We start from the raw sequence: 14,972 nt of genomic DNA on the forward strand, positions 1-14,972 counted from the left end.
GGTGAAGACAGGAGGGCCCTGGATGTCCCTGTGCAGCCGATGCCTCTGGCTGGGACCATTCACCACCCAGATGCCTCCTCACTAGGTCTCTAAGCCTCACTGGCCATGTGAAAGGCCACGGAGCAGGGCTGGCATGGGTTTAGGGCTCCATGTGCTTCCTGAGAGGGATGAAGGGTTGCATCCCCCATAGCAGCCCAAGGCATAGTAGCCACTACTACCCCACTCAGTCTCAGTGAGCAGGCTTGTGGCGGATATAGGGGCCTGGTCCTCCAGTGGCAGGTATGCAGGCAGCGGTGCCTCTCACTCCTCACACTCCGCTGGCAGCATATCCTCCAAACTTGGGGCCCCTAGGAGGTGTTTCCATGCCCTCCTGCTCTCCTCCAGGTCACAGATTTCCAGGGACATGCTGAGCCAGAGGTGAGCACCACAGTGGCCCCTCGCACACTGAATTCCAAGGCTCCTTGTGAGGTGCTGGCACAGTCCTGGCTCGGCTGCACACTGGCCCTGTGGGCCCCCATCCAGGTCTGGAGCAGAGTATGGGATGAGGGAAGGGCTCAGGCAGCATGATCAGAACTCACCCTGGGAGTGGTAACCTCTTCCTTAGCAGGCCCTCCCTCCTCCTCCAAGAAGCCCTCCTGATGTCCACATCAAGCAGCACCTGTGCCAGGAACATTCTGTCTTTCTTACTATGTGCCAGCTCAGCCTCAACATGGGACCCTGAGTCTCTTCAGTACCCTCACTGCTCCCCTAGCACAGAGCCTGGTGCTCACAGCAGCCTGCACCAGGGTACAGATGGTGACATGTGCTGAGGACAGAAAAAACGCCTGGCAGCATGCAGCGTGTGTGCCAGGGCTTTTCAGCAGCTACAGAGACTGGGTACGCCCACCTGAACAATTTTCTCTGTCTCTCTCTCTCTCTCTCTTCTCTCTCTCTCTCTCACACACACACACACACACACACACACACACACACACAGCATGACAGATAAGTGACACTAAGACTGGTAACTTTCAAGGTACTTGGGAAAGGCCAGCTGACCTGAATCCCTCTGTGGAGACATAGGAGACCTCTGCCTCCAAAAGGAAGCTCTTCCTTTGGTGGGACCAGAAGTATCCACCCAACGTACCACACACACTACACCTTCCATCACTGCACTGCTCCCTGCCAGACCCCCACCCACGGGCCTGAATAATCCCTGGCAGATGCCCTGGTTCTACAGAGAAGGCTGGTGCCTGCAAGCGGATGACACAGGTCAGGGTACAATCACAACCTCTGCCCCACTCAGCCTTGTCTTCAGCTACCCAGCTTCTTGACAGTCACATCTGCCACTCTGAGGAAAGACGGGAACTCTGCTAAGACCCAGGTGCTCCGTTTTAAGCTTTAAATTATATTTTTGAACAACAATCCTAAGAACTAGGTTCCCTGTTGAAAGGGAAAATGATTTTTTCTGCCTAATATGCTGGCAATACTGTATGGAGGGGATGTCTCTGCCACACAGGGTCCAGGGAAGCCGCAGCACCAGGAAAGGAGACCCTGGTGTCACCCTACAAGGAAGAGGTTGAGACAAAGTTAATTTCAGTAGAGAGTTTATTTGAGGCAAATTTCAGGATTGCAACTCTGGAGCATAGATTCAAGTTATCCTGAATATACACTCCAATTAGCAGCAGTTATGAGCTGATTTTTAAAGGCAAAACAAGGGGGACAGGGAAGGGCAGATACAATTCCTCAGGAATTTTAGTTGGTTCATAGCAATAACACACCTTAGTGATGGGCTGGACACTGTTAAGCTACAGGGTGCGATGTATGGCATCCGATGTGACACGGTTAAGCTATAGGGTGTGGGGTGTGGCATTATGAGGTAAATTCAAAGCTACTTCTGCCAACAGCAGTATCAAGAAATGAACACACAGCTCAATGTGAGGGAGTAGGACATGACTGTGGTCTCATTTTAATGCCTCCTTCTGGACCTGATAATTAGAAACACTTGCATTTCTAAGATAAAAGTTATTTTATTTCCTGACTGGTGAACACCCAGGTCAGCTTGGTCCAGACCCCAGGGACCTTATGCCTGATGCCCTTTGCCCACAGTGAGAAGCCTGAGGGAGGACACTGGAGCCCACCCCCTGGAGCTCTCCCTCTGCCCCTCCTCCTACCCACGGGGCATGAACTGCCAGCTCAGCAGGGAGGGGAGGGTCTATGTGACCCCCAAGTAGTTCACCAATACATGGGCTGTAGGAGCCAGACAGGGCTCAAAGAGGGGAAATGCAGAGCCCATTCCTGGCTCTGGTACCAATGTGTGACCCCAGGGGAACCGAAGGGGGCAGACCAGGAGCCCAGGGTCAGTGAGGGTCCTAAGTGCAGCATAAGTGCCAGAGACCTTTCCCCATGGCCACAGGACAGACCATCACAGAAGGAGGAAGTGAGACCTACGGTGGGCGCAGACAGCTGCAAACCAGAGGAAATAGAGATAAGTTATGAGAAACTTACATTTTTTTCCCATCAACCATGCAATGGAAGACACAAGAAAAATCATCAATGTGATTGATGTAAAGTGTAATGTAAAGTGTTTTTTTTGTCCACTTGAGACACAGAGGATAAATTTAAATTCACTGTATATATACAAAAAAGGCTCAAGACACTGATAAGTCCCTCAACCATCATCAAAGCCAACATTCTGGGCAGGCTAGACCTTGGGGCAACACCTGCCCTCCCTCCATGCCCTGTAGCAGTCTCTGCACGCTCCTCAAGTTCCCATTGTGCGCACTGTAGGGGGCTGGAAGAATGTTGCTGGAGAGGATATATTCTGGAAGACGGTTCTTTCCACCCCGAGGCCAGAAGACAGTCAGAGGTCCATGGGGACCCAGTTAGGGGCTCCTGCTGAGGCCCCAGTTGGCATGAGGTCACTGCAGGGGCTGAGCTCCCTTCCAACCAGGAAGAGCTCATCTGCCTCATCCGTGCCACTGCCTCTCTCCCCTCTCACCCCATTCAAACCTACTCTCAGGGCGGGATCCAACTGGGTACTCTGTGGCCTCCCTGGCTAACTGATTTATACTAAGGCATACGTCCTATACAGTGTGAGCTGTGATGGTGAGTTTAGAATTGATTTGCCATGACTGCAGCCTGCAGAGGGAGCCAGCACCTCCAGGAACCCCATTCTTGCCATCAGCAGAGGGTCTATCGCTCCTACTTCATCCAATGTCTCCCTGAGCACCATGTCTGCCTGACCAGGACCCACTGGTCCTCCCATGAGGATGTTGCCTAGGGTTCCAACCCAATAGGTCCAAATACACCTCACCAACCTCCCCTCCGGGCTGTCCTCCCATTCCCCACCTCAGGGTCACTACTCATATCTCATCCACCCACATGTCTCCTCAGTCTCAAGACCCTGCAATTTCCTCCACTTGGCTCCATCTCCACTTTTCTCACCAGCTCAAGCCAAATCTTATCTCTGTGGACATCCCACTGGCCCTCATCAGGTCCCCCATGTCTGCTTGTTCCCGCAATCCATTCTCAAAACATAAAGCATAACATGTACCACAGTTTCACACTCTTCAGCACTTTCCTTTGCTCTAAGGAGAAGCCAGGCACCCACTCACCCGGCCCCACCTAGCACCCCATTCCCACACCCTCTTCCTTGCATCCTCCCTGCTACCTGATGGGGCCCCTGTGCCTCTCTTGTAAGCTGACAGGCAGTGCACTTTGGGGATGGCTTACTGAAGACGCCCCTTGTCTGTCCTGTTCTCTAAGACATCTGCAGGGGCAAGAACAGATCCTGTGCACATCAGATGCCCCCAACCGTGCTTTCACACAATGTGTGAACAAAGAAGCAAACCAAGCTCCTCCAGAGGCAGGAGACAAGGACCTCCGGCTTCTTGGTCCCCATGACGCAGGGTCTGGTTGAGGCCAAGCCGCCCTCCTCTTCCACCTCTTCTCTCCTTCCCTTCTCTCCCCAGGCAACATGAGAACCTCCAACTGGCCCAGGGAAGAACTTGTAAAGCCCACCCCAACCAGGATAAGACAGTGGGGCATAAATGGGATGAGAGGGGTTGGCTCTTGGTGCCACACTTCACGAACACTCACACATGCACACACTGACACGTGCACGCAAGTGACATAAGTACACACATATGCACACAGCGACATCCCAATACATTCACAAACATACACAACACAAACAGCCCAAACCTTCACTCTAAAACGTAACCCCAGCCCCAAACTGCAACCCAGAACTCAAGTCCTAGCCTGAACCTTGACCCCAAACCCCACCTCAAGTCAGAAGGTAAACCACAGGGCTGAATCCCGAACTGGAACTCAACCCCAGCAGGAACCTGAACTCTTCCGTTGTCTTTCCTCACCCGGCGCATAGGACTCAGCACCTGAGGCTCTGCTGCGCCCCTCATTCTTGTCCTCCCCACCAGCTGCGCTCCCTGTCCCCACCTCCCAAGGAGCCGCCCAGCCCATGTCCCCCACCCCGGTGGTCCCGATGAGATGCACCCAGGCTGACCCAGGGTGCAAGTCCCCACTGCAATCCCCAACCCAAACCCTAAACCAGAGGCCTTGTCTAAACTTTACTCCCAAACTCCCCCTCAAATTGGAACCGGAACCACAGGCGCAAGCCTGAACCGGAACTCAAAGCCCAGCTGGCCTGAACCCCGCCCTCGCCTGTGAGCGCCTGCGCTCCGGTCTCGCCCTCTCCACGAGCTTCGCATCTGACCCCGACCTCCCCCAGAACTGCTTTCGACCCCGCAGTCCCAGGGAACCCCAAGCCGCCCCCCACACCCCACCTCCAGCAGCACCCTCTCGCCCTGTCACCGCACCTTCACTGTGAGCTGGGGACCCCATTTCCCTGCCGTCCCCCTCCCCCACCCGGGAGCTGTGACCACCTGACCCAACATTTCCGCCTTTGTCTTCGTGGCCCGGAAGCGGCCCTGCCTGCGGAGCATGACAAGTGGCCACGTGCTGCACAGCGGCTGGCTGAGGAAGTCACCCCCCGAGGAGAAGCTGAGGCTCTTCGTGAGTGCGGGCAGTGGGGGTGGGACCAGGAGCGCCGCGGAGGGTCTGGGGGCTCCAGGAGGGGTGTGGGGGAGGCGGCCTGGGTCCACAGGAGGAGCTGTGGGTGGAGGCGACTTTTCCACGTCTGCATGCGAAGGCCACTCCCCGCCAGCGAGAGACAGGGTCCGGGTTTGCGTGGGTTGCGTTCCGAGTCCCAGGGAGTTGATTCCGGGGCTGGGGACCCTTTTACCCTGAGCGCGGTGGGCCTGCAGGTCGGAGAGTGGGCAGGAAAGGAGACCAGGCCTGTGGACTCACAGCAGGCTCCGCAGCCTCACAAAGGACAGGAACCTCGCACCCGCTCCCCTTCCCTCCCAGGCCCTGAGAATGGCGAGCACCTCGCACCCTCTCCTTTTCTCCCAGGCCCCAAGGAAGGCAGGCGCCTCAAACCTGCTCTCTTCCCTCCCGAGCCCCAAGAAGGCAGGCACCTCACACCCCTCTTCTTCCCTCCCAGTCCCCAAGAAAACGCAGGCGCCTCGCACCAGCTCCCCTTCCCTCCTCGCCCTCCAGTCCCGGGGTCGTTCGCGTCCTTCCATGCCTCCACGCCTGCTTAGGTACAGTGTGCACTGCAGTGTAGTTTTCTATATATTAATTCACGTGGTTAAACGATTTAGAAAAAAAGAAGATTGGCTGCGCTTCCCCCTAGTGGCTAATTTGAAGAGTGTCGTTCTAAATTTCAACAATTTTACTGAGGAAACAGTAATTGTTAGGAGTCAGTATGATTATGCCAAGGTACATAGAAGAGGCTTTTCTCTCCTATTCCTTAGCCCCAGGTCCAGCCCTTAAGGAATCTATCCAGAATAAACTGATCTTACAGTCATCTTCCCTTTCCTTTGCTTCCCTGCAGTATGGGCTATAACCAATTCTGCGTTCTTGTCTTTCTCCATTTGTTTTTTTCAAGTTTTTATTATACTTTAAGTTCTGGGATACATGTGCAGAACGTGGAGGTTTGTTACATACATATACATGTGTCATGGTGGTTTGCTGCACCCATCAACCCATCATCTACATTAGGTATTTCTCCTAATGCTTTCCCTTCCCCTGCCCCCCAACGCCAATAGGCCACGTTGTGTCATGTTCCCCTCCCTGTGCCCATGTGTTCTCATTGTTCAACTCCCACTTATGAGTGAGAACGTGCAGTGTTTGGTTTTCTGTTCTAGTGTAAGTTTGCTGCGAATGATGGTTTCCAGCTTCATCCATGTCCCTGCAAAGGACATGAACTCATTCTTTTTTATGGCTGCGTAGTATTCCATAGTGTATATGTGCCACATTTTCTTTATCCAGTCTATTATTGATGGGCATTTGGGTTGGTTCCAAGTCTTCGCTGTTGTGAATAAACATACGTGTGCATGTGTCTTTATAATAGAATGATTTATAATCCTTTGGGTATATACCCAGTAATGGGATTGCTGGGTCAAATGGTATTTCTTGTTCTAGATCCTGAGGGACAGTATGCACTGCAGTGTAGTTTTCTGCAGTGTAGTTTTCTGAAGGGGTGTTGAAGGCAATTCCTTGAGGAATTGCCACACTGTCTTTCACAGTGCTTGAACTAATTTACACTCCAACCAACAGTGTAAAAGCATTCCTATTTCTCCATATCCTCTCCAGTATCTGTCATTTCCTGACTTTTTAATGATCGCCATTCTAACTGGCGTGAGATGGTATCTTGTTGTGGTTTTGATTTGCATTTCTCTAATGACCAGTGATAGTGAGCTTTTTTTCATGTTTGTTGGCCACATAAATATCTTCTTCTGATAAGTGCCTGTTGATATCCTTTGCCCACTTTTTGACAGTGTTGTTGTTTTTTTCTTGTAAATTTGTTTAAATTCCTTATAGATCTTGGATATTAGCCCTTTGTCAGATAGATGGATTGGAAAAAATTTCTCCCATTTGGTAGGTTGCCTGTTCACTCTGATGATAGTTTCTTTTGCTATGCAGAATCTCTTTAGTTTAATTAGATCCCATTTATCAATTTTGGCTTTTGTTGCCATTGCTTTTGGTGTTTTAGTTATGAAGTCTTTGCCCATGCCTATGGTCTGAATGGTATTGCCTAGGTTTTCTTCTAGGGTTTCTATGGTGTTAGGTCTTACGTTTAAGTCTTTAATCCATCTTGACCCTGACCTCCTTCAGAACTGAGTTAATTTTTGTGTAAGGTGTAAGGAGGGTTCCAATTTCAGTTTTCTGCATATGGCTAGCCAGTTTTCCCAACACCATTTATTAAATAGGGAATCCTTTCCCCATTGCTAGTTTTTGTCAGGTTTGTCAAAGATCAGATGGTTGTAGATGTGTGGTGTTATTTCTGAGGCCTCTGTTCTGTTCCATTGGTCTATATGTCTGTCTTGGTACCAGTATCATGCTGTTTTGGTTACTGTAACCTTGTAGTACAGTTTGAAGTTGGGTAGCGTGATACCTCCAGCTTTGTTATTTTTGCTTAAGATTTTCTTGGCTATATGGGCTCTTTTTTTGTTCCAAGTGTGAAATTTAAAGTGGATTTTTCTAATTCTGTGAAGAAAGTCAATGGTAGCTTGATTGGAATAGCATTGAATCTGTAAATTCTTTGGGCAGTATGGCCGTTTTCACGATGTTGATTCTTCCTATCCATGAGCATGGAATGTTCTTCCATTTGTTTGTGTCCTCTCTTATTTCCTTGAGCAGTGGTTTGTAGTTCTTATTTCCTTGAGCAGTGGTTTGTAGTTCTCCTTGAAGAGGTCCTTCACATCTCTTGTAAGTTGTATTCCTAGGTATTTTATTCTCTTGGTAGCAATTGTGAATGGGAGTTCACTCATGATTTGGTACTCTATTTGTCTGTTATTGGTGTATAGGAATCCTTGTGATTTTTGCACATGGATTTTGTATCCTGAGACTTCACTGAAATTTAAGGAGTTTTTAGGCTGAGTCGATGGGGTTTTCTAAATGTGGAATCATGTCATCTGCAAACAGAGACAATTTAACTTCCTCTCTTCCTGTTTGAATACCCTTTATTTCTTTCTCTTGCTTGATTGTGCTGGCCAGAACTTCCAATACTATGTTGAATAGGAGTGGTGAGAGAGGGCATCCTTGTCTTGTGCCAGTTTTCAAAGGGAATCCTTCTAGCTTTTGCCCATTCAGTATGATATTAGCTGTGGGTTTGTCATAATTAACTCTTACTATTTTGAGATACATTCCATCAATACTTAGTTTATTGAGAGTTTTTAGCACGAAGGGGTGTTGAATTTTGTTGAAGGCCTTTTCTGCATCTATTAAGATAATCATGTGGTTTTTGTCGTTGATTCTTTTTATGTGACAGATTACATTTATTGATTTGTGTATATTGAACCAGCCTTGCATCCCAGGAATGAAGTCGACTTGATCGTGGTCAATAAGCTTTTTGATGTGCTGCTGGGTTTGGTTTGCCAATATTTTATTGAGGATTTTTGCATTGATGTTCATTAGGAATATTGGCCTGAAATTTTCTTTTTTTGTTGTGTCTCTGCTAGGGTTTTGCATCAGGATGATACTGGCCTCATAAAATGAATTAGGGAGGAGTCCCTCTTTTTCATTGTTTGGAATAGTTTCAGGACGAATAATACCAGCTCTTCTTTGTACCTCTGGTAGAATTTGGCTGTGAATCAGTCTGGTGCTGGACTTTTTTTGTTGTTGTTGATAGGCTATTAATTACTGCCTCAATTTCAGAACTTATTATTGGTCTATTCAGAGATTTGACTTCTTCCTGGTTTAGTCTTGGGAGGGTGTATGTGTCCAGGAATTTATCCATTTCGTATGGATTTCCTAGTTTACTTGCATAGAGGTGTTTATGGTATTCTCTGATGGTAGTTTGTATTTCTGTGTGATCAGTGGTGATACTCCTCTATCATTTTTTGTTGTGTCTATTTGATTCTTCTTTGTTGTGCCTATTTGATTCTTGTTAGTCTGGCTAGTGGTCTATCTAATTTGTTAATCTTTAAAAAAAACAGCTGCTAAATTTATAGATTTTTTGAAGTCTTTTTTTGTGTCTGTATCTCCTTCAGCTCTGTTCTGATCTTAGTTATTTCTTGTCTTCTGCTGGCTTTTGAGTTTGTTTGCTCTTGCTTCTCTAGTTCTTTTAATTCTGATGTTAGGGTGTCGATTTTAGATCTTTCTCACTTTCTCTTCTGGGCATTTAGTGCTATACATTTCCCTCTAAACACTGGGTTAGCCGTCCCCCAGAGACTGTGGTACATTGTGTCTTTGTTTCCATTGTTTAAAAAAAAAAAGATCTTTATTTCTGCCTTAATTTTGTTATTTACCCAGCAATCATTCAGAAGCAAGTTTTTCAGTTTCCATATAGTTGTGCATTTTTGAGTGAGTTTCTTAATCCTGAGTTCTAATTTGGTTGCATTGTGGTCTAAGAGACTGTTTGCTATGATTTCCATTCATTTGCATTTGCTGAGGAGTGTTTTACTTCCAATTGTGTAGTCAATTTTAGAATAAGTGAGTGCTATATGGTGCTCAGAAGAATGTATATTCTGTTGATTTCAGATGGGGAGCTCTGTAGATGTCTATTAAGTCCACTTGGTCCAGAGCTGAGTTCAAGTTCTGAATATCCTTGTTTCATTTCTGTCTTGATGATCTGCCTAATATTGACAGTGGGGTGTTAAAGTCTCCCACTATTACTGTGTGGGAGTCTAAGTCTCTTTGTACGTCTCTGAGAACTTGCTTTATGAATCTGGGTGCCCATGTCTTGAGTGCATATATATATTTAGGGTACTTAGCTCTTCTTGTTGAGTTGATCCTTTACCATTATGTAGTTGCCTTTTTTGTCTCTTTTGATGTTTGTTGGTTTAAAGTGTGTTTTATCAGAGACTAGCATTGCAACCCCTCCTTTTTTTTTGCTCTCCATTTGCTTGGTAAATATTCCTCCACTCCTTTATTTTGAGCCTATGTGTGTCTTTGCACATGAGGTGGGTCTCCTGAATACAGCACACTGATGGGTCTTGATTCTATCCAGTTTGCTAGTCTGTGTCTTTTAATTGGGGCATTTAGCCCATTTACATTTAAGGTTAATATTGCTATGTGAGAATTTGATCCTGTCATTATGCTAGCTGGTTATTTTGCCTGTTAGTTGGTGCAGTATCTTCGTCATGCCGATGGTCTTTACATTTTGGTATGTTTTTACAATAGCGGGTACCAGTTTTTCCTTTCCATATTTAGTGGTTCCTCAGTCTTGTAAGGTAGGCCTGGTGGTGACAGAATCTCTTAGCATTTGCTGGTCTATAAAGGATTTTATTTCTCCTTCACTTATGAACCTTTGTTTGACTGGATATGAAATTCTGGGGTGAAAATTATTTTCTTTAAGAATGTTGAAAATGCAGGTTCCAAGATGGCCGAATAGGAATAGCTCCAGTCTGCAGCTCCCAGCATGAGTGATGCAGAAGGTGGGTGATTTCTGCATTTCCAACTGAGGTACCATGTTAATCTCACAGGGGCTTGTCAGACAGTGGGGGCAGCCACGGAGCAGGGCGGTGTATCACGTCACCCAGAAAGTGCAAGGGGTTGAGGAATTCCCTTTCTTAGCAAAGGGAAGCCATGACAAATGGTACCTGGAAAACCAAGACATTCCAACCCTAATACTGCGCTTTTCCAAAAGTTTTAGCAAATGGCACACCAGGAGATTATATCCTGCACCTGGCTCGGAGGGTCCCACGCCCACAGAGCCTTGCACACTGCTAGCACAGCAGTCTGAGATCAAACTGAGGCGGCAGGGGGGCTGATGGAGGGGCGTCCACCATTGCTGAGGCTTGAATAGGTAAACAAGGGCCTGGAAGCTCGAACACATAACAACATTAACCTTAAATGTAAATGGGCTAAATGCTCCAATTAAAAGACACAGACTGCCAAATTGGATAACGAGTCAAGAACCATCAGTGTGCTGTATTCAGGAGACCCATCTCACATGCAGAGACACACATAGAGTCAAAATAAAGGGATGGAGACAGATCTACTAAGCAAATGGAAAACAAAACAAAACAAAAAAAGCAGGGGTTGCAATCCTAGTCTCTGATAAAACAGACTTTAAACCAACAAGGATCAGAAGAGACAAAGTAGGCCATTACATAATGGTAAAGGGATCAATTCAACAAGAAGAGCCAACTGCCCTAAATATATATGCACCCAATACAGGAGTATCCAGATTCATAAAGCAAGTCCTTAAGAGACCTACAAAGAGACTTAGACTCCCACACAATAATAATGGGAGACTTTAACACCCCACTGTCAACATTAGACAGATCAACGAGACAGAAAGTAAACAAGGATATGCAGGAATTGAACTCAGCTCTGCACCAAGCGGACCTAATAGACATCTACAGAACTCTCCACGCCAAATCAACAGAATATACATTCTTCTCAGCAATACATCACATTTATTCCAAAATTGACCACATACTTGGAAGTAAAGCACTCCTCAGCAAATGTAAAAGAACAGAAATTATAACAAACTGTCTCTCAGACCACAGTACAATCAGACTAGAACTCAGGATTAAGAAACTCACTGAAAACCGCTGAACTACATGGAAACTGAACAACATAATGAAAAGAAGGCAGAAATAAAGATGTTCTTTGAAACCAATGAGAACAAAGACACAACATACCAGAATGTCTCGGACACATTTAAAGCAGTGTGTAGAGGGAAATTTATAGCACTAAATTCCCACAAGAGAAAGAAGGAAAGATTTAAATTGACACCCTTACATCACAATTAAAAGAACTAGAGAAGCAAGAGCAAACGCATTCAAAAGCTAGCAGAAGGGAAGACATAGAGCAGAACTGAAGGAGGTAGAGACACAAAAACCCTTTAAAAAATCAGTGAATCCAGGAGCTGGTTGTTTGAAAAGATCAATAAAATTGATAGACCACTAGCAAGACTAATAAAAAAGGAAAGAAAGAAGAATCAAATAGATGCAATAAAAAATGATAAAGGGGATATCACCACTGATCCCACAGAAATACAAACTACCATCAGAGAATAGTATAAACACCTCTATGCAAATAAGCTAGAATATCTAGAAGAGATGGATACATTCCTGGACACCCTCCCAAGACTAAACCAGGAAGAAGTTGAACAGACCAATAACAGGTTCTGAAATTGAGGCAGTGATTAATAGCCTACCAACCAAAAAAAGTCCAGGTCCAGACGGAGTCATAGCCGAATTCTACCAGAGGTGCAAAGAGGAACTGGTACCATTCCTCCTGAAACTATTCCAATCAATAGAAAAAGAGGGAATCCTCCCTAACTCATTTTATGAGGCCAACATCATCGTGATACCAAAGCCTGTCAGAGACACAACAAAAAAAAAAAGAGAATTTTAGAACAATATCCCTGATGAACATTGATACAAAAATCCTCAATAAAATACTGGCAATCCGAATCCAGCAGCACATCAAAAAGCTTATCCACCATGATCAAGTGGGCTTCATCCCTGGGATGCAAGGCTGGTTCAACATAGACAAATCACTAAATGTAATCCAGCATCTAAACAGAACCAAAGACAAAAATCACATGATTATCTCAATAGATGCAGAAAAGGCCTTTGACAAAATTCAACAGCCCTACATGCTAAAAACTCTCAATAAATTAGGTATTGATGAGCTGTATCTCAAAATAATAAGAGCTGTTATGACAGACCTGTAGCCAATATCATACTGAATGAGCAAAAACTGCAAGCATTCCCTTTGAAAACTGGCACAGGACAGGGATGTCCTCTCTCACCACTCCTGTTCAACATAGTGTTGGAAGTTCTGGCCAGGGCAATCAGGCAGAAGAAAGAAATAAAGGGTATTCAATTAGGAAAAGAGGAAGTCAAATTCTCTCTGTTTGCAGATGACATGATTGTATATTTAGAAAATCCCATCGTCTCAGCCTAAAATCTCCTTAAGCTGATAAGCAACTTCAGCAAAGTCTCAGGATGCAAAATCAGTGTGCAACAATCACAAGCATTCCTATACACCAATAGCAGGCAAACAGCCAAATCATGAGTGAACTCCCATTCACAATTGCTTCAAAGAGAATAAAATAGCTAGGAATGCAACTTACAAGGGATGTGAAAGACCTCTTCCAGGAGAAGTACAAACCACTGCTCAACGAAATAAAAGAGGACACAAACAAATGGAAGAACATTCCTTGCTCATGGATAGCAAGAATCAATATTGTGAAAATGGCCATACTGCCCAAGGTCATTTATAGATTCAATGTCATCCCTATCAAGCTACCACTGACTTTCTTCACAGAATTGGAAAAAACTAAAGCTCATATGGAACCAAAAATGCGCCTGCATTGCCAAGACAGTCCTAAGCCAAAAGCACAAAGCTGGAGACATCACGCTACCTGACTTTAAACTATACTACAAGGCTACAGTAACCAAAACAGCATGGTACTAGTACCAAAACAGAGATACAGACCAATGGAACAGAACAGAGTCCTCAGAAATAATACCACACATCTACAGCCATCTGATCTTTGACAAACCTGAGAAAAACAAGAAATGGGGAAAGGATTCCCTATTTAATAAATGGTGCTGGGAAAACTGGCTAGCCATATATAGAAAGCTGAAACTGGATCCCTTCCTTATACCTTATACAAAAATTATTTCAAGATAGATGAAAGACTTAAAAGTTAGACCTAAAACCATAAAAACCCTAGAAGAAAATCTAGGTAATACCATTCAGGACATAGGCATGGGAAAGTACTTCGTGTCTAAAACACCAAAAGACAGGCAACAAAAGCCAAAATTAAAAACGGGATCTAATTCAACTAAAGAGCTTCTGCACAGCAAAAGAAACTACCATCAGAGTGAACAGGCAACCTACAGGATAGGAGAAAATTTTTACAATTTACCCATCTGACAAAGGGCTAATATCCAGGATCTACAAAGAATTTAAACAAATTTACAAAAAAAATCAACCCCATCAAAAAGTGGGCAAAGGATATGAGCAGACGCTTCTCAAAAGAAGACATTTGTGAAACCAACAGACACATGAAAAAATGCTCACCATCACTGGCCATCAGAGAAATGCAAATCAAAAACCACAATGAGATACCATCCCACACCAGTTAGAATGGTGATCATTAAAAAGTCAGGAAACGACAGGTGCTGGAGAGGATGTGGAGAAATAGGAATGCTTTTACAATGTTGGTGGGACTGTAAACTAATTCAACCATTATGGCAGACAGTGTGGTGATTCCTCAAGGATCTAGAACTAGAAATACCATTTGATCCAGCCATGCCATTACTGGGCATATGCCCAAAGGATTATAAATCATGCTGCTATAAAGACACATGCACACTTATGTTTATTGCGCCACTATTCACAATAGCAAAGACTTGGAACCAACCCAAATGTCCATCAGTGATAGACTGGATTAAGAAAATGTGGTGCATATACACCATGGAATACTATGCAGCCATAAAAAAGGATGAGTTCATGTCCTTTGTAGGGACATGGATGAAGGTGGAATCCATCATTCTCTTGTTTTTTTTTTTAATTATACTTTAAGTTCTAGGGTACATGTGCATAACCTGCAGGTTTGTTACATATGTATACTTGTGCCATGTTGGTGTGCTGCACCCATCAACTCGTCAGCACCCATCAACTCATCATTTACATCAGGTATAACTCCCAATGCAATCCCTCCCCTCTCCCCCGCCGTGATAGGCCCTAGTGTGTGATGTTCCCCTTCCCGAGTCCAAGTGATCTCATTGTTCAGTTCCCACCTATGAGTGAGAACATGTGGTGTTTGGTTTTCTGTTCTTGCGATAGTTGCTGAGAATGATGGTTTCCAGCTGCATCCATGTCCCTACAAAGGACTCAAATTCATCCTTTTTATGGCTGCATAGTGTTCCATGGTGTATATGTGCCACTTTCTTAATCCAGTCTGTCACTGATGGACCTTTGGGTTGATTCCAAGT

General features: G+C 45.3%; 1 protein-coding gene across 1 annotated transcript in view; it reads left to right on the forward strand.

Annotated features, from left to right (window-relative positions):
- Window positions 1-2,385: 2,385 nt before the first annotated feature.
- Window positions 2,386-14,972, forward strand: part of LOC117080621 (GRB2-associated-binding protein 4-like) — a 64,995-nt gene continuing 52,408 nt past the window's right edge. The window contains 3 exon segments of the mRNA XM_033205851.1: window positions 2,386-2,419; window positions 4,830-4,940; window positions 4,943-5,013. Coding sequence (XP_033061742.1) covers window positions 2,386-2,419; window positions 4,830-4,940; window positions 4,943-5,013 — 216 coding nt within the window.

The sequence above is a fragment of the Trachypithecus francoisi genome, unplaced genomic scaffold (assembly GCF_009764315.1).
Source record: "Trachypithecus francoisi isolate TF-2019V2 unplaced genomic scaffold, Tfra_2.0 Contig00231, whole genome shotgun sequence".
Lineage (NCBI taxonomy): Eukaryota > Metazoa > Chordata > Mammalia > Primates > Cercopithecidae > Trachypithecus > Trachypithecus francoisi.